Genomic DNA, 23,843 nt, shown 5'->3' with positions numbered 1-23,843 from the left:
TAGTGGATGAAAGAAAGTTCAAAAAATTTAAATGGAATACAAATTAATGCCATTTTAAGAACAAATTATAATTTTTAATCTATTGCTAAAAATAAGTTTTTAATTAGTAGATGGTTTTTTTTTTCCAAGAAATTACAAATTTTTAACAAATTAATTTCTTTTGAACTACCACAAATATTATTTACCTGACTGAGTGTTTATGGAAAGGATAAACTGAGTTTGAACTCAATATTATCATAATTCTGCCTTTCTCACAATTGATATTTAATCCTTGGTAGTCTTATTAAACAAACGAAAATTAATTAAACTAATTTATAAATGATATAATATGACAGCCCCATTGTCACAGGGAAGCTTCAGAACAATAATTAAGGTGAAAAGATAGATAATTATAAAGATGATTTAAAAAAATTTAAGGAGGTGCAAGTACCCAGTCATAATGAAGAGGGTTTATTTGATACATAGATGATTCCATTAACTAATAATAATTTGTGTAAACTTAGGCCAAAAAAGATTTTTTATCTGATAAAACTATTTCATTATTTAATATTTAGGAAACATAAAAAGAAAATAATAAAATTTGGCATTTTAATAATAAATCATCATCGAATTTCCGATTTTGTACCATTAAAACTTTTTACAATTCTATGAGATTAAAAAAATTATTTCTCATTTCGAGACTTTCAATAAAATACTTCTCGCATATTTTGACTCTCGACTACAATTCCATCACAACAATTTCCGATAAATACATTATCTATTAAGTTGAGTAGTCATGTTGGTCTTGGATCCCGTTTATTAAATTGAAACGCTAAACTACGTACCTTCCTCTCTTTAAAAAGTATTTTCAAGACTTTAAAATGGCATTACCTCTTCATTAAGGAAGTATTAATTACAATACAAATCAAACATTTATTCTGTTAACTAATTTTTTGGGTTGGGGAGGGAGACTGTATAATATAAGAAATAACATCCCGTGGTTAAGTTAGAAAAAGGAAAGATACGAGAGAGATCATTTATTAATTTAAAAACATGGAGTATAGTTAATAGGCCTGTGCCCGAAAATTTTTTTTATTGCGTCAATCGACCGACATTCGTTAACGAATCAAAACATCGTGTGAAATCAATTTTTGGGTAACATCAAAAACTACGAAAATATGAAGGAAATGTACAAATAGAAAGAGAGTAACATAGCAAGTGGTGATGTCATAACTTGCGACTACCATAGAGACTACATATCAAAAATTGTTTTGCAAGAAAATATATAGATAAAATTATTTAATTGATTATATCTTTCATGTTTATCAACGATTTTAATTTTTATTTCAGATCTTGTCATCTATTATCGCACATTTTCAAATTTTAACGAAAGATGCATTTAAATCAATATCAAGACACAGCCAACATAGAAATTTTTAAGTAGTAGTTCATCTCCATGAATATAGTAAATTGTTTAGAAATGAACATTTTTGCTTTCAAACGAAGATATTTTGAAAATGATACAACTCAAGTACCCACATCTATCCTTTTGATTTGAGAGACTGTCCATTAATTTAAAATTCACCATTTTCGATCCAATCCCACTATCCTCATGTCATGGTTTATCTCTTTATCACGAGATCTAATAATAATTTTGATATTTATACTGTTTCCCCAACTTCAAAATTATTCAAATTTGTACAAAACAGCATCCACTAAACAAATGACATAATATTAGGATATACATAATATTAATTCTCAATTTTGTCATTCAAAAATTAGCAGCTACCCTCCTTTTTTGAAAAATTCTATGATTCAGCATTTTTTGAGTATCAAGTATTATTTCCATAGGATGTGAATAATTTTTTTTTTGTGGTTAAATAACAATTTATTATTTTGCACGGAATGTCTAGATTTAACAAACAATATTTTTTTTTACTTTACAGAAAAATGTGCAAATCATAATTTCAATCAAATTCATCGCTATAAAATTTGTAGTTTGTAATTGTAAATTGATGAAAAAATTAAACTAACACAATTGTTATTTATTTTGAGTATTCTGGTCATGGAGGTTAGAGAGAAGGAGAACGATCGCTACACGCTAAAACATTAGCGCGCCTGTCCCTGAAAATTCGTCGATAAGTAGTATCTGCGAAGTTAGTTGTTTATGAGTATAAGTAGGTGAAGTTAGTTTCATAATGTACAAATTTAACAATAGCCCGCTTTTATTGAGACAACTTAGCGATCGCAGCGCCTCACTTATTTTGTCCGTATTCCTGGGACACTATTTCCTACAGCGATCGTTCTCCTTCTTTCTAACCTCCATGATTCTGGTAATTAGTCTGTCACTTGAATAAATATGTATGTCTCAACTCAAAGTCAACAAAAATTGATCATGTTTCTTATTATACAAAAAATAAAATCAACTTTTGACAAACTTTTAAAGTCCAAAGATGTTTCGTTTATTCGAGAAACTTAAGTCTGTGACTTTCCCCACTTTTTTTCCATATAATTTTAATCCAGCTTCCCGAAACGAAGTTTGTAGGGATGCATATAAACTTCATATCTTTAAACTTTATTTATTTTTTTTTTAAATTTCAATCGAATTTTACTGAGTTGGTTTCGTAGAATAAGAAAACTATTTCTATAAAAAAAAATGCTTAAAATTAATTGTCAAAACTTATAGACAGATATAATTTTTTTATTTCTCGCGACACATGATACTTAAAGAAATATTGCTTGTTAAGTAAATTTTAAGGCATACGACACAATAATATTCTAACGGATACACTAAAAAGAAACCAATTGAAAAGCAGTGATTTGAATTAAACGTTCAGTTAACTAAATTAATATTATGTATATCATAGGCAGGGTAATAATATATTTTTTTTTATAAAGTCAGTGTCGATTTTTACAATAAAAAAATATTTAAGGAATTCGAAACGGTACAACTAAATCCTCTTTATGTTCAACTTTGAGATCACCAACAGCGATAACCGCTTGTGCAACACTATTCGTTATTAAATCCCAATCGTCATTTGTTATGTCAATTGATGTAAGAATTTTTTCTGGTGTTGGAATATCTGTTAATAAACATGGTGTAGTTAATGTTGGTATCGTATTATGATTACTAAATGTTTGTTGGACACGTTGTAAATATTGCCGTATTCGGTCTGCATATTCTTGTTGTTCTAAATTATGGGAATCCAACGCTGCAACATCTATTACATTCCTAAAAATAAAACATACTTTTGAAGTTTCTAATCCATGGATATAGGAATATTTTAAAGGGGATGGAGTATAACCGAGTGGGGCGAGTCTCACTCCGGGGGAAGAGGCAAGGTATCATTGTGCCTACTTTCTATTGGCTGTTAACTTGGCGCATGCTGAAAGTATGCTTAAAGCCTTCTTTAAGTGTTTTTGATTCGTTTGTAAGCATGGAAACATGTTTGACGAGTGTGGACAACATAAATAAATAATCTTATATTCAAAAGAAAAGTAAAATTTGTAAAGAAAAATAAATATGTGAAGTATTTATGCTTGTTTTAAAACAATTTTTTCAACGATATAAGTAACCTAAACTTCAATATTCTATTCAATCTTCAATCCTAGTGTTACAACTATTATAAGTTAACTAATGAAATTCAAAAGAAGGCTTAAGAATGTCTCGAAAATTCGTCGATTAATTTTCAATACTAAATTTCAACGTATTATAGAATTTTTAAAATATGAAATTAATGTAAAAATTTATTTGGGGAAATTATTACTTATTTATGTATTGAATTATGTACCCGTGAACCTAATCTTAATTTAAATAAGTGAAGTTTTATTTTTATTATTTTACGAATTATTTACGAGATATTCTTTCGGTAATTAGTCGGTCATAGGAATATTAAAGGTATATTTCTTCATCCAAGGGTAATTAGTTAAAAATATTATATTTGTAATTTATTTCTAAATTGTATTTAAAAAAAAAATACATTTTTTTCTTTAGGGTAAAAGATTTTACTTTAAATAGAAAGATTTTTTGCTCGGACCAATCTACAACACACGCAGAATTCGTTACCCATTTAAATTTTCCCGCAATTGAGAGTGCGAACAGCCGCAGCCAATCAAAAGCAGGCATATTGCTTGAGGCAATCTAAAACCATGGATATAGAAATATTAAAATCTAAAACACACGAAATAATATCGTTCTATTTGAATTTCCCGCAAATGAGAGCCGCAGCCAATCAAAAGTAGGCACATTACTTCCCCCTGAGTGATACACCCCCTCGTCCAAAGTAGGACTTTATACTACATCCCTACTATAATTACTAGCTCCGTGGTTTTAGCTAATATTTCCATGATAACAATATTTTTGAGGGGAATCTACTTTTGGATATTTTTTTGTAATCTGTCAAACTTAAAATACAAACTTAGAGTTTTAGCTACTATTTCCATGACGACAATTTTTTTGACAAACATTTTTAAATCATAAAATTTTGTTTGCACTTAGCAACTAGTAACGACATCCTTTTTTACTTCTGAATCTTAATTTTTGATTTCTGTTAACTCATCAAAAATAAGGTTTCTCATTTTACTGAGAACAAACAAAACACTGGTACCAAGATGATTTAAGTAGTTTTTCAAACAAATATATGATACTTACGACGCTGTTTCTTGTAATATTCTGTTTAATGCAGATTGCTCATCAGTCTTCTTAGGTAATGAATTTGGATATTGACTTAGATAACTATCACTAAAAAAACAAAAAAAAACATAAGAAACAAATAAAATTGATTATGAAATGTTTCAATTACCTATTGTTTATTAGAATATTTGTGCTGCTACTAACTGGATCTACAAGTAAATGAGTTCTTTCATTTGGTTCTCCATTCTGTAAATAACAAAATATAAACAAAAAAAAATTTTACACATGAATATACTTGAAATAATCTTTTTTTATAATTACCTGTGTGGGTCTTTCTTCATCACAACTGTAACAACATCCCATATTTAAAAATGTTGATTATTTGCAAGATTTTGATACATAAATTAATGTCTTTTGACAATTGTTATCATTTTTACATCACAAGACTGACTGACCAATGACTGTACTTGAATATAATAGAATTATTTTACAAGTAGAACTCTGTTGTTTATATTAATAATAATGCGGTTTAGAAAACTTTTTGAAAAGTTTGTTTACCATTTTCCATTTAAAAAAAAGTATATATTTATTTAAATAAAAATCTTTCTTTATTTTTATAAATCGGTTAATAAAAATTTTAACAAAAAATACAAAAATAATATTTTTTTATAATTTTGAATTTAAGTCAATGAAGCGGTCGGTATTTTAGAATGCTGTAAACACTAGCTTTATAATAAAATGTAAAGATGGCACTGGAGTATAATTCTGAGAATTTCGGTAAGAGGATAATAGATGTCGACATTTGTAGCTTTTGAATGCGTACTATACACTCCGTGCATGAGTTTTATTTCAGACAGTTACCATAGTAACAATACACTACTTTATTAATATAATATTGTATAGATTAATACGATTTTCAATTTGTTATTTTTCAATAATTTCAATTTGACTATACCATTTACTTGTAAACAATTGAAAATTGTATAAAACGCAACGCATAATTTAATGCAAATATAAGACAACAGCCCTGCGATCAATTTAGCTGTCCCATCCACTTACTATGCTCCCTGCCAACAAGAAATCGTAAATCGTGGAAAGATACTTGTTTATGTGTTTTGATTATGGCTTTTGTCAGCAATTTTTAGTTACAAATTATATAACTAATTAAAAATATGTATATTATTTAAAAAAGTACACCGAATAAGTATATTACAGGTCGAAGATTTAAATCAAACTAGTTAAAAAATATTAAAAAAATCTTTCAAAAAAGCATTTACCCATATACATATTTATTTTTACCCACACATTCATATAAATGTTTCTATCCATACATAAACATCTTTTTACCTTTATTACCGACTAAGATTTCTGATAACTTGTTTAATTCACTCACAGATGGCAAGACTGTAGTTTGCAATACATCTTAAAAAGATATTTGACTGTATTTGAATTGGCACAAAGCACCGTTTTAGTTAAAAATGATGACATTTATGTTTTCACCGCTGCAACTATGAAACGGTGGAACTAAGACTTTAATACTTGAATCGTTCCTTGTAGCCATAATCTTAATAAAAATCATAACAGGTTTAAGTATAGAAAGTATTTTCAATAGACCTTATGTATGAGGTTCACAGAAAATATTTTGGAATCACTCTGGGATCTTGTTTGGGAAAATAAAACAAATTTGACAAAATTAACTTTCAAAAATTATTTATTAATTTTATTAAGTCGTTGTAAACTAATTCTTTTGCATCTTTCGCCCATAAAAAGTCATTATGGTTAAAACTTTTCTTTGGTACTTCATATACTCCAACTAAGTTTGGTAATAATTTAGCAATTTGTCTCACATCCTAAAAAATTATTAAATTATATTTCAGTTATAGTATGTAAGAATTTATGACAATCGTTTTGTTAAAAAAAAAGATATACAGTCATGGGGACTGTCCACGGAATTGAAAAATTAAAAAATGTGGAATAACTGTGTTTTTCTTTTAATTTTTTAATGAATTATAGTATTAATAAATAAAATTTAATTATTTGAAATTGAAACTATTAATGTGAGTATAAAAAACTATTATGAATAATAAAAAAGCAGTAATACATAGTGATCAAGCGGTCACCCATCCTAGAACTAAGTGTACTCAATATTGCTTAACTTCTGTGATCGGACGCGAACCATGGAGCAATGACTTTAGTTCACCCAAAAAAGTGCTCAACGCGCCGAAAGAAGTTTTCACTTCAAAAATATTTTGAATTTTCGATCAATAGGGACATGTGGTCCAGTATGTAAATTCAAGCCTGTTTACGATACCTAGCTATGAATTCAGTTTTATGAAATACAAACCTTAGTATTAACAATAAAATCTCCACGTGAATAATACATAGCAGTTGGTAAAGTAACTTTCGATAAGTCATATAAAGGAGGCTTTACATCACCATACAATTTTAAATTTTTTTCTGTTCCATAATCAAATGGTTTTAGACCGCGTGCATCTCTAATAATTTGTCCAAAATGTGCTAAAGTTTGTGTTGAAGTGCCCATCGGAAAATGTTTCAATAAATGTGGAATGAAATGCTAAAAAAACCAACAAAATATATAATTTCGGAGTTTTTAATTTTCAAATTATTAGTATTTATTACCAATGGGGTTTGTTTTGGATCCCATCCTAGAAATCGAGCCGTCGTTTCTAAACATATTTCTTCAATAGAAAATCCCGCCTCACAGATCATTCTTATTATTTTAAGATTAACTTCAGATGATGGGAACGCTTCGAATATTCCACGTCGCTCTAAAGTTTGCTAAAAAGTATAATTTTTTCAAATTTAATAACGATTATATTATAACGTTGCCAAGTTGCCAAGGTATAATTGTCAGGCTACAACCATTGGAGTGGGTGCAAATACACTTTGTGCCCGAACGATAAAAAACATGATTTTTCCATGTATATGGCCAAGATATTGCGCCCTCAAGTTTATAAAGTCGAATTTTGACCTGTTTTTTCTAAAACGGTACAAACTTTGGAATGCGAAGATAATAGTGTATTCTCTCCGTTCTTAAAAAATGGTGAGAGAGTAACCTGACTACTTGGGAACATTGATTTTCGGAAACTTTATTGATACCTATATGATATCCGAACGAAAAAATTTCGATCGAAATTTTTTTAACTTGTGCGGCGTTATAAACTGGTATAGCCCAAAAAAACTAAGGGGCATCAAATATCATAATTTCAGCAAAATATGTACATCTTATAATATATGGTACAACTGTACAGGAATGAGCAACGATAGCCTTCGATACTTTTTCTTTTACGCAATTTTTACCGACAAAACAAACTCAACAAAGTACTCACCTGAAAGGAATTCATACCTTCTACCATTGTTGCTTGCATTTGATTTCGAACTTTCAAAAAGTATACTGGCGATAAATTTATACTAATACGAAATTTATCGTTATATTCAGGTCTTGTTGATCCCAAAATATACGTCATTAAGGTACCCATAGAATGACCGATGTAAAATAATTGTTTTTCATTTGTTTTATTCAAAATATAATCAATGGATGCTGGTAAATCGTAATATCCAAATTCATGAAACCTGTTAAATTTAGGAAATGTAATTAATTTTTTTTAAATACAAATTAAGATATTTCTTACGATATGAGTCTAAAATTTTTTTGACTCTATTATAAAAGGCTTTAGTAAACATTACCCGAACTTCCAGAATTTCGGATCCTTAGTTTTCAATGAAATATGCTTTCTTGAATGTGTATTCCCTCGAGCATTTCCTAGCCATACATCGTATCCTTGATCAGCTAATAGATATGCTATACAAAATAAGATTTAATTAAAAATAAAGACATTAAAACAAGGTTTCTAAAAGATGAAAAAATTAGGTATATTTTTTTTTTTAAATATTTTTTTTAATTTTACCTTTATCAAGGTTTTTAATTTGATTTTATTTAAATTTCCATTGACATTGGTTACCTTGATAATCAGTAAATTGGGTGAAAGTCACTTGCAATTTCGTAATAAAAACTTGATCTTACAAAAATTTGGTCAAGAATCAATGTTATTTTATTGAAAGCAGACACAGAAAACAAATCCGGTCTTCAAAATTTAAAAAATGCAAAAAATTGTATTTGTAAATATACGTATATAAAATAAATAATATTTGTTGTTTTCCAAATTATGGAAATTCAAAAAATCATTGCCACAAAGTGATTTTTTCCCTCTGCCATGTTATGTTGCTGGTAAACCAATTTCTTCGAAAACTATGTTTAGGTACTTATCACAATGTCTACGTTTAGCGGAGCTAATCGTTAGTATGTTTCGGTTAATATCATAGAGCTACAAAGTCGCCGATAAACGATTTGATCGCAGTGTTGTCGCCCCGTCTCAGCTATAACCCTTAATAGTATATACAAAACTATAGCCCAACTACAACCCTTAATAGTAAATGCGTTATCGTCTGCGCGCTTGATTCTAGTTGCAATTATTATTGGCTGCGATATACGGAAGGAAGGACGTTTAAAATTTCTGTCTCTTTCTGCCTGATCAAGAATTAACTTATTGCGTTTTCTATGTCTCTACAGCTCTATGGTATTATCTCTATGGTTAATACTGAAACCATCCATCTATCTTAAAGAAAAAGTAGAGTGGTGTGCTGGTGAAAAGTCAGTGCCCAGTTCCACTAGATGCAACCAATTGTAATTTAAAAATTTGTTTAAAAACCTTTTCCAATTTTAATTCATTTGAAAACTCTTAGTCTAAGATCCGTATTAAGATCGTCCTTCACCGAACTCCTTACCAGACAAAAATGATGTTTTAGAGAACAAGATAATTTTTTAAATATGTTTAAATTAGGCAACCCCTTTGGAAATTGTCATTATTATTTTTAATTAAATTTATAAAAAATTAATTTTTTTTTTAATTTCACCGGCGTGTCTACTAAATAAAATTAACTCCGATGGAAAGTATATAATGTATACAATATGCTACACCTCAGTTGCAGACCTTTTTTTTGTCCCTATTACCTGGTTGCCGTGTTTAAACAGGTAAATTGATATTAGTAATTGCGCTTTATTGTTTACCAATTGAGACCAGTCTTAAAATGTAAGCAATTTAATTAGAAATAACGTAGTATAAAGTTGCTTGAGAAAATTCAGTCGTAAATGCGGGTTGCAAGGGTTTAAAGTTAAAAAATTCGGGGCGAGCAAAATTGTTAGACAGAGAGGCATTGAGTGTATAATTCTCTGTTATAGAAAAGGATACACTACTACAGCTGCGCGCACAGGCGTCGTAAACTGTGAGAGAGTGCGCATGTTCCATACTCCATGGTAAAGACAAGAATAAATTAAAGTACTATAGTGTAGTGTTTTGAATGCGTATTTTGTTAGTAAAAACGTGTTGTGTGCTGTAAAAAAGTACAAAAATGACAAAGAAAAAGTGTTTTTTGTGCAAAAAAATTTCAGGTCCTCAACAAACTAGACTTACAGATTTTTTGAAAAGTCTGAAAAATTATCGTTTCAAAGAGGCTTTGATAGAGTTTTTGAGTAACTATTGGGAGAATGACTACTTAAAAAATTTAATTAATGACAAAAAAATATTTTTGACAGTGAAAGAACATTGCTATTCTTATAAAACTCAACAAAATCGCGTGATAAAAAATAAAGCAAAAGATTACGAATGTTTTCACGAAGAAGCGGATACAAGAATGGTTTTTCATGCTTACAAAGCAACAGCAGGATCAAGAATTTTAATTAAATCGGCAGACACAGATGTTTTGATAATTTTACTCGGTAACATGCATAAAATTAAAGATTCTCAAATTTGGCTTGCAAGTTCATTGATGAAAAAAAAAGTGGCAATGATCTTAATTGCATAAATTGCACAGAATTGGCATCAAAATTGGGATCTGATCTGTGTCTAGGTTTACCTGCTTTCCATGCATACACTGGTTCTGATTACACCGCTGCTTTCTATAATAAAGGAAAGATAAGACCTTTCAAGTTATTTTCAAAAAACCAAAAGTATCAACAGTATTTCGCTTCATTGACTGATGATACTGACATTTTTATTGATGAAAAAATGAATGTAGTCCAAGAATTCACCGTAGCAATGTATGGTATTAAAAACTGTAACAAAGTAAACGACGCTCGATATGAAATATTCGTAAAAAATTTTTCTGCGAAAGAAGATAATGAAAATTTTCTAAAAAAAGTTAGAAGTTTTGACTAAAACAAAAAATTTTACGCACTATTTATGTAAATTCAATGTGGCTACATGCAACTGAATCTAATTGCGTAAAATTAAACCCTGAAAATTGTGGTTGGTACCTTGATGGTTATTTAAAACCAAAAGGATTTGATGGAGACCAAACACCTTTAAAAATAGAGGATATTTTACAAATGACAGAAAAAGACAATGAAGAAGTTTCCTCTGACTTAGAAAACGATACAACTTTCGGCGATTCTGATCCGGAATAATAATCATTTAATTTTATATTTTGTGTGATTACTTCTTGTAATGTGATTACTCAATAAAAAATTTTCAATTTTCCTACTAAACATGTGTTAATAATTTTTTTTTTTAAATATTGTTTTTTGATTTGTTTTGAGAATACTCAATAAAAAAATTTCCTATTTTCCTATTAAACATGTATTAATAATTTTTTTTAAGAATATTGTTCTTTGATTTGTTTCAAAAACGTGCTTCTCTACTAGTTTCATATATGCCAAACTTTTCAAAAATCATTTTATTGAATTTAATAAAAAAATCATTTTATCCCTTCCAAAACACTACACTATAGTACTTTAATTTATCCTTGTCTTTACCATGGAGTATGGAACATGCGCACTCTCTCACAGTTTACGACGCCTGTGCGCGCAGCTGTAGTAGTGTATCCTTTTCTATAACTTTTCTATAAAATTCTTGATCCTGCTGTTGCTTTGTAAGCATGAAAAACCATTCTTGTATCCGCTTCTTCGTGAAAACATTCGTAATCTTTTGCTTTATTTTTTATCACGCGATTTTGTTGAGTTTTATAAGAATAGCAATGTTCTTTCACTGTCAAAAATATTTTTTTGTCATTAATTAAATTTTTTAAGTAGTCATTCTCCCAATAGTTACTCAAAAACTCTATCAAAGCCTCTTTGAAACGATAATTTTTCAGACTTTTCAAAAAATCTGTAAGTCTAGTTTGTTGAGGACCTGAAATTTTTTTGCACAAAAAACACTTTTTCTTTGTCATTTTTGTACTTTTTTACAGCACACAACACGTTTTTACTAACAAAATACGCATTCAAAACACTACACTATAGTACTTTAATTTATTCTTGTCTTTACCATGGAGTATGGAACATGCGCACTCTCTCACAGTTTACGACGCCTGTGCGCGCAGCTGTAGTAGTGTATCCTTTTCTATAACAGAGAATTATACACTCAATGCCTCTCTGTCTAACAATTTTGCTCGCCCCGAATTTTTTAACTTTAAACCCTTGCAACCCGCATTTACGACTGAATTTTCTCAAGCAACTTTATACTACGTTATTTCTAATTAAATTGCTTACATTTTAAGACTGGTCTCAATTGGTAAACAATAAAGCGCAATTACTAATATCAATTTACCTGTTTAAACACGGCAACCAGGTAATAGGGACAAAAAAAAGGTCTGCAACTGAGGTGTAGCATATTGTATACATTATATACTTTCCATCGGAGTTAATTTTATTTAGTAGACACGCCGGTGAAATTAAAAAAAAAATTAATTTTTTATAAATTTAATTAAAAATAATAATGACAATTTCCAAAGGGGTTGCCTAATTTAAACATATTTAAAAAATTATCTTGTTCTCTAAAACATCATTTTTGTCTGGTAAGAAGTTCGGTGAAGGACGATCTTAATACGGATCCTCTACTATCTACGCTGTCTTGAAATTTTGGCTGTGTACTTTTCTAAACTCTGTTTTTGATACAAGATATCCAAAATTTTACAGAATATGAATTATTCTAAGTACTATGTCTAACGTGAACTATTATTCTAAGTACGTGTTATAAGTTTGACCGCTATGTGTGTCTGTCTGTCTGTTTGTGGCATCGCAGCCCCTAAACGAATGAACCGATTATAGATTATTTTAGATTAGATAAGAGTAGTCGAGATTTATTTATTCTCTCCTTGGTGAACTTCTTATTCTTGTACATTTTTAAACGTCTTTATTCTCATTTCTTAAAGATTCACAGGTTTTTGAAAAAAAAAAAATAGAAGAAATAACCAACCTACCTAAATCATCTTCTCGTGAACGAAGTAGCCATAAATCTGACGAACCTAATAGCCCATGATGAATTAATACAGGACCTTTATATTTTTTCGTTCTATCTTGATATGGTATTCGATGTAGGGATAATATATATCCATCTTCAGTTACCACCCGATGTGTCTCTCCTATGAATCCTTGACTTTGTATTAATTTTATCTGAAAAAAAAGTAAATATAAATACTTAAATATCGGATAAGAAAATATAAGAAATCTTAGAGAATGAGAAAATAAGAAAATTAACAGTTTTGCCATTCGAATGGCTTTTAAGTTAAAATTAGACGAAAAATTTCCATTTAAGGGGCTGTACGTTGCCAAGAGGGAAGGGTAGGGGGGAGTTACGTAAATTCGAAGCACATATTCGTAATCAGCGATCTAAAAATTTTCAGACAGCACTTCAACTAGAAGCACGATTCTTCGCAGTTCGCAAGCTCAGTATGGCCTCGCGCTAATTAACAGTAATTATATCCATAAGTTTTGTTTACAACTTTTATCGCTAATAATTTTCGAGTTACAGCGATTTAAAGCACAGAAAACACTGTGCCTACTCATCCCAGTTTTACATCCAACGAAAACCCCTATCCCGCGTATGAACTAATAGGCATTTTTCTCGATTTTATACATGTTACCAGTATCTTAATTAACAGTACCTACATTTCAATTTTCTTCACGGCTATGAGCTTGTCATTTAAGTTAATTTTTCCCATTCAATGGTCTCATTAATTAAATTTCGATTACTAATTATGATCATTATTAATGATTGGTGTTTGCCACCTGTATATTAATTTGTACACCATGCCCACATATTTGTAAAATTAATTGTATTTGTGACCTTAAGGTCAGAATACAAAGAGTGTACGGTCAGGGTTACTATTAATAAAAAAATGAATTATTTGTAAGTGATTGAGATGTCAACTTACTTTTGTTTATTGCTTATTGGTTTATATTTATTGCTTATTATACAAGGTGTCCCAGATAACTACCAAAAAAAAATCCAGCAATTCTTCTTAATACATATACTATTTTGATATTAGTTAAGATATAATCAGCAAAGTTGCAGGAAACTTGTAAAATTAATTGTAGTAAATTTTGCTTTCTGAAACTTTGATTATTATAAAAACTTCAATTTCACTAATTTTAGTCGAGAAATTTTTAAAATAACAAACATTAATTAACGAAGCCATATCTAGTGAATGATAGATTGGATCCAAGTAATGCAAATTTTTGGGTGAAAATTTGATGAAGAATTGCTGATTTTATTCTGTCTATATTTATTTGAGACAGCCTGTAGGTATATGAGCTTTTGGCTTATAAATATATTTTCTAATGTAAACTTCATTTTATCTTAACGACATTGTACAATATATATTTAATGAGTAAAATTTTAAATAATGTAATATTAAATTCAAAATTTAAGAAAATCGCTTGCGTTAATATTCCCGGAAAAAAATCTTGGTCAAAATATCTTTACGACAATATTTCTCCGGACAAAAATATCTCCTTGTCGAAATATTCCCACGAAAAAATATGTTTAGACAAAATATATACAAATTTTAGCATAAGCTAGAAAATTTTTAAAATTAAGAGCTGAAATGGAACAAATAATAAAAAAATAACACAAAATGGAATAAAACATATGAAAAAAAAAATTTAATTATTCTTAAAATTCAAAATTTTCATATTAATTTAATAATTATTAAAATGGCCAAAATTATGTAAACAATTTTATATAAATGTATTAGCGTATTTTCTAAAGTGTTTTGCATTAATAAATAAAATTATGGATCACAGGGTGAATGTAAGGGCCAAAAACTCTCTGGGCGTGCTTACACGAACCCATTAAAAGCATGACTAACCCACGGATCACTTGGAGAACGTAAGGGTCAAAAAAGCCACAGACCCGTGCCTAATTCCACCACTTTAAGCATGTCCAATCCGTGAATCAGAGGATGGGCTTTTAGGATGAACACAAGGGCCAAAAGGGGCGCAGACACGATCTCAATAAAGGAGTGACCAACCCGTGGAATACAGGATGATTGCAATCACAGGATTAATTGATTATTATACGATCATTACATTTAGTTGGAAGATATTTTGTTTTGGGTATATTTTATCAAGATTTTCGGAAAGTAGATATATTTAAGCAATTTCTCTGAGAATTTCAGTTGATCCGAGAAATATTCACGAAGATAAATGCATCAAAGAAGATTTTATGTTTTATCTTTTAAAAAAATTGAGTTAAAGTTATCAGAATTAAAAAGCAAACAGAGCTAATTTAAAAAAATACAATGCAATTTGTTTGTTATGTCATAATAAATATCCTGATTAACCAAAAATAATGTATGCATATATTGGGTTGACTATTATATCAGAAGTATGTGTTTTTTAAACTAATACTACAATTAATTCATACAGTAAAAATTAAAAGTAGCTATAAAATAAAATTCTTTAAGTGCTACATTTATAATGTACCAAAGTACGAAAGGAATATAGTTCCTACCGGTTGTCTCACACGACACCTCTCTTTCTTTTTTATCTTATAGTTTTGACTATAGTAAAATATAGACCACATACTTACTGCAGATGGTAATTTTTGAATAATTGGATCATATTTATTATCGGAACTAGTTTGATTATTATAATTAATATCATTAATCAATAATTCATTTTGATAGTAATTAAAAATCGATGGAAAATTAACCGATTTATAATTGAATTGTTGTGCATGAATTATGGTTGAATAACAATACAAACATAATAATAATAATACAATTTTCCGATTCAATGAAGGCATTGTCCTTATACATATACACTTTTTTGTTGTAGACACTACACTTCACTGTAAAACAGATCCGATTGATTTTGTTTTTCGTCTTCCCCGGTGGTAACTTCGATATTAAATGGTCTCACAGTGAATTATTTATATAGTCTTGCTATAATAAAAATAATAACCTTCTCAACAACAATTAAATTCTGTACATGTGTTTTGCTGTATTCAACTGTGTTTGGTTCCTATATTCGTGATTTGGTTAACTAATCAGTTCTTCGTTTGATAATGATTATGTTGATAGCACGTTTTTATATATAGGAAAAATTATGGTGTGAACTGTATTTTAACTTCTGTATACAAATTAAAAGTAATTTTTTATTATTATATCAATAAAAAAAAATTCAGATTTTTCCGAAATTTCAAATAGCTATTTCCGAAAAAAATAGTCGAATACAAAAGTGAAAATTTTAACCCTTACCGCTTTGTGTCGGGGGTTGAAAGTATGAAAAGGTAGCACTTTTTATGTACTATTTACGATATTTTGATCGAATTTGTATTAATAATAGAAACGGGCCTATACCTAATTGTTTTTGAAAATTGATAGGCCGCCGCTGACAATTGAGGCGGTTAGCGACCAAAATGAACCTCCTCAGATCGAAGTATGATTAAATATCTGCAAAATATCAGAAAATAAAATTTTTTATTAACTTGCCTGGCAATAAAAAAATGTTTAAGATAAGGCGTGAATATATAATTTCCGCGATTTAAAATTAATGTCGGGATTCAAGTTTCTCTATTTTAACGCGAAGAATGCTGCTATCGTTAGCGAAGATATCTTTACACAAAATGTTGTATTGATTCAGCCAAGAGTACCAAAAACGTTTTTATTGGTGTATGAGATCAGTACTAGTGACCAAAACCGAGCTAATTATCGAGCAGACTGCTTTCATTAATAACCGATCTCCAATTTTCGGTTTGCTAGAATTGTAGCGATGTATCGGAGGAAGCAGGTCACATATTATTTTATAGCCGTTCGTCAGCAACCAAGGACATTACTTTTTGATCTCTCCTCTGACTAAAGGTTGTATTAGAATAGATAACCACGATTTACTTTGCAGTAAGTATATCGTAGGAAAAGCGCCATGAGAAAAATCGACGAAAAGTAATACACTTTGCGAAAATAAGATTAAAAGCATTTACCGTTCTTCCAAGTAGAAAGCAATTTCTTAAATCATTGTTGCGAAGTCATACTAAGCAAAAAGCTATTCATATTGATTCATGGTGAATCACCAAATACTATACCTTTCGCATCATGTAAAGATTTGGTTAAAAACTTAATTTCAATTTTGAATTCCGAAAACTTAGTCTTTATTTTGTCTACTACTTTTATAGTCTGTATATGGAGGAATCTTAACAGGCTACGCTATGGTTATAGTAGAAATTATGTTGTATTATAGGAATTAAAAAAATATGAAAAATTAATATGTCAATGTTTCTGTGTTATTAGTGCATTAGATTTATTGAATCTGGTATAAGTTAGACGATTAATAAACAGCATGTTGTACCATTTTAAAGTTGCCAATCTAATCTTTAGAAAGATTTAAGCTTGCGTGACTACTATTCGTTGTGTGCGTAGTCATGGTACGGACAATAAAATCGATGCCAGGGCTTCCAGTGAAAAATTTTGGCGTTAAAGGAGGCTGTTATGACTAATTTGCAATTAATGTTATAGAAAATGTCAAATTCAAATTATTGAAAAACACTAATTAATTAAACTTAATGCATTAAAAATTGTGAAAATAAAAAATCAAATTGCACAAACATTATTTTTCAATTGTAAATTATCATAATTATTTATTTAAATTTGTGAGACAACAATATTAAAATTTCAATGTAAGTCACAAATGCAATCCATACAATTATATAATTAAAGTAGTGTATCGTTACCATGGAAACACCTCTAATAAAACTCACGCACGGTGCGAATATGTAGGTACTATGTAGTATTACTCCAGATTATGTGCAGGGTGAGGCAGATAAGTGTTCAATTTTGAAAATGCTGTAAAATAAAAACCTTTAATACATAAAAAGCATTTAAGAAAATTACATTAATTCTTTTTTCACGATAATTATAAATTATATTTTTTAGCGTTTTCTAAATCGCACACATCTCTGATTCATTCTTACATAAGACCCGTATGCAAGCCATACGGGTTCCCATTGACCCAGGGAAATCGGTTATTTTTATGTTTTTGGAGTAGTAATTTACGAATTTTTTAGACTCCCAGCCGAACTTTTGAACCGTCTTTAGCTTTCATTTTGACACGTAACGCCCAAAAGTTCGATTTGGCGGTAAAAAAAATTCGTAATCTATGCTTCACAAACCAAAAGTATACAAACCCTTAAGTTACTAATATTTATAAGTTTTGTTTTTTGATTCTTATATTTTCTGAAGGAACAAGGACTACAAGTTTTTATAATAGTTCGTAGTTCATTATAGGTATGTTATTATAGATATTATTAATATGATAATTAAATAATCCACCTTATTACTCATTTTTTTAAAAGAGGCTTCTGAGGAGTATGACGAATACAATATATGCAAATTCTAAATATTGAATATTAGGGGAGAGTGAGGTAATTGGCACCTACAAAAATATATTGTTAATCAAACTCATAATTTCTATAATTTAAATTTTTATTTATTATGAACTTTCTACTTAAGCTCTACTTATCTGGTTATTAGAAAATCACAAAAAATCTTAAATCTAAGTAACTTTTGGCGCAAATAAAAAAAAATTCTTAATACGGTAGTTGCCTGATGTCGAATTTGCCATATTACGCATAAAAAATGTAAAACTTGATAACCATGAATAAAAATTGATTAAAAAAACGAAGAAGCTGTAAGCATTCAAAGATTGTTGCCCATCTCTTTTTAGCAAAACAAAGTTTAATATATATTTATATGTATCTCTATGGTGATATCGGACAATGACGTCACTAACCTATATCATCTTCCTCTTTGTTTAATTAGGAATTTAAAACGTTCATATTTTGCGTACTTCTAAAGATTTTCAAAAACCTCACTTTTCTACCCGTGCAGCGATAATTCTTCATCTGAAGTGATAAACAAAAATTAGTTAACAAGCCTATTGTGAATCCAATGTGAGAGCCACTAAATGTCCTATTATTCGAATGGGACTAAATCCAAATTGTTATAGGTGCGAGGAATAAAAAATTTTGGGATGGGGTAATGAAACCCATACTACTATCATTAATCGCTTAATCTTGAAATACCACTCTAAAATTTTGATAGCTATTTTAGAGACATAATAAATTAAAATACAATATAATATGTACGTATTTTAGTTCTTGTCTAGGACGTGAAACTTTTGAATTTTTTATACGTTTAGAGCAAAAAACACACAAACGTCTAATATAACTGAATTAGTGCAACTAAAGAATTGTCCGCGGTAGGACAGCTTTATCAAACATACACGAAGATACTCGAACGTTATTTAGTCATTTACACAATTACAAGAATTCGAGAAGTTCATTTTATGGTCGCCCCATTACCACATGTTCCCCTATCTATCAAAGACTCTTTCTGAAGTTAAACTGCATTATTTAATCAAAAATCACTTAAATATTCCTTTGAAGGCAAATAATGGGATGGTGTTAACTGAAATATGAAGGGCATTACGTACGGAGGGATTCATAAAGTACGGAGAGATTTAGGAGCAGATATAAAAAGCGATGCGAGTGTGTCTATTCTAGTAACACAACTTGCGGCCAAATTATACAGGATAATTTGGACCTAAAAACATATTTATCCAGTTATACGACGATTAGATGTATTTCTAGAGAAATTTCGAGAGTCGCTTCGCTTTTTATACAAGATTTAAGGCGAAATCTCAAAAACTAATAAAAAAAAAACTCCCAATCGTTAAATAAATCCAATTTTTGTGTGTTTTGGATCAAAACTTCCCAAAATACCAAGTTTTAAATTCCGAAACAAATTTTTTTCGTGATTTGCTTTTTTTTTTAACGAGAAAGAAAATTGCAAAAAAATGGGAATTGATTTTGGTATTTAACTAGGATAAATTGGTAAGTAATTTAGGCCTAATAAATTAAAAAATCTTATTCATTCATCTAGTTTCTAAGACACCACCCGAAAGTAACGAAACAAAGTAAAAAGTAAGACCTTACCGAAAAAATTTCTGGATCTGCGCTTGATATAAAACTTTAATAATTTAAGCTATCACAGAAATACCGTCGCCATCAGAAATTTGATGTTCTGTATGAACCAAATGCTGTATAATTTTTTTTGCCTTTCTAAAAGGTTCTCAGAAACTTCGTAATCAAGTGCTTCTGCGTAGCTTTTCAGAGGCTGAGACGCCGAAGCTTGTGTCTAAATTCTTATTAATAAATGTTTTGGAGGAAAATTATAAAATAAACAATTTTTTTAACCATGTATTTTGTCTAATTTTTAATAATAAATGGAAATGCAAAAAATAATAATTAAAAAAAAAAAAAATTATAGTTATGAATTTGACAATGAATAATATTTTTAAGCCAAGCAAGGTCTTCATGTTGATTTACTTGGAGTTATTTTATTCATTCATAATTTTTGTATGTGCGTGTATTATTATTTTAACACTTAAAAAAATAATATGGTCCACGGTCCACGGATATAAAAAATCTTTCACAACAAAATCAAGGCAGAAAATATAACTTATTATTGTGTTTTAAGGTATTTCGATACCGTATTTGAAATTTTATTTATCAATTAGTCATTCTTTTATACGTCTTTTGTGGAAAATTCATATCGATTCTCTGTACGGTTTAGGAGAAATTAACTATCAAAGTTAGTGTTTTTACAAAAAAAAGTTTTTCATTTTTATGCACAGTTCTTAATTTTGGTATGATTTTAAAGCTTAAAATTTGAGTACGATTAGAAAGCTCAAAAATCAACATTTATTACTACTTCTTCATATACCATCATGTAAAAAGGGCTGTTGTACCATGTATATATGAAATATACCAAGGTATACTAAGTTTAGTCCCAAGTTTGTAACGCTTAAAAATATTGATGCTATGAACAAAATTTTGTTATAGGTGTTCATAAAATCGCCTAATTAGTCCATTTACAGTTGTCTGTCTTTCTGTCTGTCTGCCCGTCTGTCATCACGATTACTCAAAAACGAAAAGAGATATCAAGCTGAATTTTTTGCGTGCTGAGGACGTAAAAGGTGGAGTCAAGTTCGTAAATGAGCAACATAGGTAAATTGGGTCTTGGGTCTGTAGGACCCATCTTGTAAACCGTTAGAGATAGAACAAAAGTTTAAATGTAAAAAATGTTCCTTATAAAAAAATAAACAACTTTTGTTTGGAACATATTTTCGTAAACATCACTGTTTACCCGTGAGAGCGCAAATTATGCGCAAATCATATAGTATGCATTATATGGGTACATCAGCTATGTATCTATGTGTGACATGTATGTATGTATGTGTAATGTGACAGAGTAATCAAAACTATCTATACATGATATTTCAACAATTAACTCAATCAATTGTTTGTTTTCACTTGTTAATAATTAATTTATCGTAAACCGTACAGAGAATGGACTTGAAATTTATACAGAAAGGGTATTAAATAGTCATTAATTGACACACAAAATTTCAGCTTTTTGGTAACACTTTCGTTTTGGTATTGGAAACGCCTTAATATGCAACGCAACATTAATATTGTTGTAAAAATTATAAAAATGTTTTCAAGTATTGTACATGCTTCCATCTATTAACAGTTTTTAACAGCTGAAAGAGTTTTAATAACAATTTTATAAATGACCAAAAATCAATATAACTTTGATAATATTTTATATAATATGATTATTTTATCTAGATGGTGTCTTATGTATCTTTACATGAAGCTCTCTTGCGTTTAAAGGGGCCCAAATGGTAATAATGTGCACTTGCATCTTTGTCCAAGTATTTTCCATCGGGGTTTATACCATTTGCGTAGGTTTAAGAAACAACATTTACCTTGTTTACTTGATCTAGGGTTGCCTTCTTTTACCTCTCCCAAATTATTCAGAAGTTTCTCGTAAAGTTTCTCCCGACTCCAGATGTCGCGAAGTTTCTGGAGTCAGGTATCAACATATATCCTCCATAGTTTAGTAAATAATCATATTTTTTAATTACTTGTTTCATATTCAGGTAAATTTGGTAGTTCTCAGTAGCTTTTAATTTAAATTATTTGAAGGATATTTTGTGTTATTATTCTAGAAAATCTGTTTTTTCTTCTAAATCTTGCCAGTTCAATCCATTTTTTAAATCAAAATTTGAATTTTAATTCCCACCCCCTGATAGAAGAATGATTTATGACATAAGTAGAAAAGTGGGACTAACATATTATGATTATTTAAATTCCCACCCCCTGACTGAATAGTGATTTATGATATATGTATAATTCGACATTATTTATGGCAAGAAGGCGGGTTATATAGATAATTTTAATTATAAAATGAGTGGAAAATTTAAACATCAGGAAAAATTCATTTAATTTCAAGTGATATAACCACCTTGCCACCCTGCTTATTTGCAACAATATAATTAACTTAATACTTAGTTACCTTTCATAAATTAATAATTAATTGATAATTTTGTTCTGAAAGAAAAAATAGGATTCTAGGAATAGGAATTCTACACAAATTCAAAAATATATTTTGATGGTGAATTATGTTTGATTAATTATTATAATTTGATAATAAGACAAAAAGCTTGGATACCTAAAATTTTTCAAAAATTTTGTTTAATTATTAAGCTTTCGATATTTCGAAAAGCAAGGCAGATATCGAAAAATTTTATGCTTATTTTTCATCTGCATTGGCGCTCGTACTACCTTAAATGAGTAAAAGCTCTGTTGCTCACTAGTTTTTTTCTTTAAATACTTACAGTTTCGATAAAAGCTTAAAAAAAAAAATATATAATCGTTACATAAACTAAATCAATTTTCCTATATGGTAGGTATTTTCCTACATGCGAATGGTATAATCCATGACAAAAATATCTAGTTAAGTTTTGTTTATCGATTGCATTTAATATACGCCTTATTGTGCAAACACAATTATTATCATCTAATTCTAATCTAAAACTAATCAATAACTATTTATAATAATTATTAGAAAAGAATTTATAAAAAATTAAAAGTGCATACGTGATGTGAATGTACGTACATGGAGTACGTAGTCAAGTATGAAAGTGTGATTAAATAAAAAAAAGCTTATGAGCAGCATATCTCCATCACTAAAGTCAAATTTTTCCACTCATTAATGCTTCTTATTTATTAGATTCTTTTTATTGAAATGTGATTTTAGTACAGTAAAAGATATTACAAAAATCGCTCGCATTTTGCTAAAACCTCATGGAATGCGTTTCTTAGGTGTCAAAATCATTAGTTAAACATGATTGAGTGGCGCAAATATTTCTATTTGTTAATAAACAATAAATTGTTAATTCAATGAAACGATCAATGTTAAAGTTGACTTACAAAATTAATAAATAGGCAATTTGTATGACCTAAATGTTAAGTGTTTGTCAGATAATCGAAAACAATGTATTCATGTATACCGTATACGTAAAACAAGTTGGCTATTTATTAATTTTGTACGTCAACTTTAACATTATTATAAATATTATCAAAGGTAATAAATGAGAACTCTAGGATATTTCGAAATAAATTTCGATTTTTGACACTTAAAAAACATATTCCATGAGGTTTTAGCAAAATGCAACAAGCAGTTTCTTGCATTTTACGACTGCAAAAATTTCTTCAAATGTTCATCGATCCTACCTAATAATTGCCAAAAATGACCATCGTTAAAACTCTAGCGGTCGCAATTTAAATCCGATGGTATCAAGAAGGGTTTTGGAATTTGAAGGAAGTCAGCCTAGGTTAACTTTACTGCTTACGTAAAATTTGCGACTACACACACAAAATTTTTTGTTTGAAGCATTTTTACCGATAACACTTCGTGTTTCAAGCATGTGACAACTTAAAAAAGATTTGTGAAGCACTGTATATAAATTGTATATCAAGGTAAACTTTATGGCATTTCACATTAAAGGATGTCTTAAAACTAACGA

At 29.2% G+C, this 23,843-nt stretch overlaps 2 protein-coding genes across 2 annotated transcripts in view; both read right to left on the bottom strand.

Moving 5' to 3' along the window:
- Nucleotides 1-2,088: 2,088 nt before the first annotated feature.
- On the bottom strand, nucleotides 2,089-5,063 carry LOC123297386 (ragulator complex protein LAMTOR1). Its single transcript, XM_044879026.1, has 4 exons — nucleotides 4,934-5,063; nucleotides 4,782-4,858; nucleotides 4,631-4,720; nucleotides 2,089-3,211 (listed from the first exon to the last, which is right to left on the bottom strand). The coding sequence occupies exons 1-4, from the start codon at nucleotides 4,973-4,975 to the stop codon at nucleotides 2,908-2,910; spliced, it is 513 nt and encodes a 170-aa protein (XP_044734961.1). The 5' UTR covers nucleotides 4,976-5,063; the 3' UTR covers nucleotides 2,089-2,907.
- Nucleotides 5,064-6,305: 1,242 nt separating this feature from the next.
- LOC123298831 (lipase 3-like) overlaps nucleotides 6,306-23,843 on the bottom strand; it is a 32,407-nt gene continuing 14,869 nt past the window's right edge. The window contains exons 3-9 of the mRNA XM_044880926.1: nucleotides 15,502-15,547; nucleotides 12,890-13,082; nucleotides 8,321-8,435; nucleotides 7,963-8,206; nucleotides 7,253-7,411; nucleotides 6,957-7,187; nucleotides 6,306-6,462 (exon numbers count right to left, since the gene is read on the bottom strand). Of these exons, the coding sequence (XP_044736861.1) occupies nucleotides 6,313-6,462; nucleotides 6,957-7,187; nucleotides 7,253-7,411; nucleotides 7,963-8,206; nucleotides 8,321-8,435; nucleotides 12,890-13,082; nucleotides 15,502-15,547 (1,138 nt within the window). The 3' untranslated portion in view covers nucleotides 6,306-6,312. The remainder of the gene's footprint in view (nucleotides 6,463-6,956; nucleotides 7,188-7,252; nucleotides 7,412-7,962; nucleotides 8,207-8,320; nucleotides 8,436-12,889; nucleotides 13,083-15,501; nucleotides 15,548-23,843) is intronic.

This window comes from Chrysoperla carnea, chromosome 4, assembly GCF_905475395.1.
Source record: "Chrysoperla carnea chromosome 4, inChrCarn1.1, whole genome shotgun sequence".
In the NCBI taxonomy this organism is placed as follows: domain Eukaryota; kingdom Metazoa; phylum Arthropoda; class Insecta; order Neuroptera; family Chrysopidae; genus Chrysoperla; species Chrysoperla carnea.
This window is presented reverse-complemented; position numbering and strand designations above follow the sequence as displayed.

Coding starts and splice junctions, on each gene's coding strand:
- LOC123297386 (XM_044879026.1), bottom strand. CDS start 4,975: ATGGGATGTTGTTACAGTTGTGATGAAGAAAGACCCACACAG. Junction 4,859..4,933: donor ATGAAGAAAGACCCACACAG/GTAATTATAAAA, acceptor TGTTATTTACAG/AATGGAGAACCAAATGAAAG. Junction 4,721..4,781: donor AATATTCTAATAAACAATAG/GTAATTGAAACA, acceptor TTGTTTTTTTAG/TGATAGTTATCTAAGTCAAT.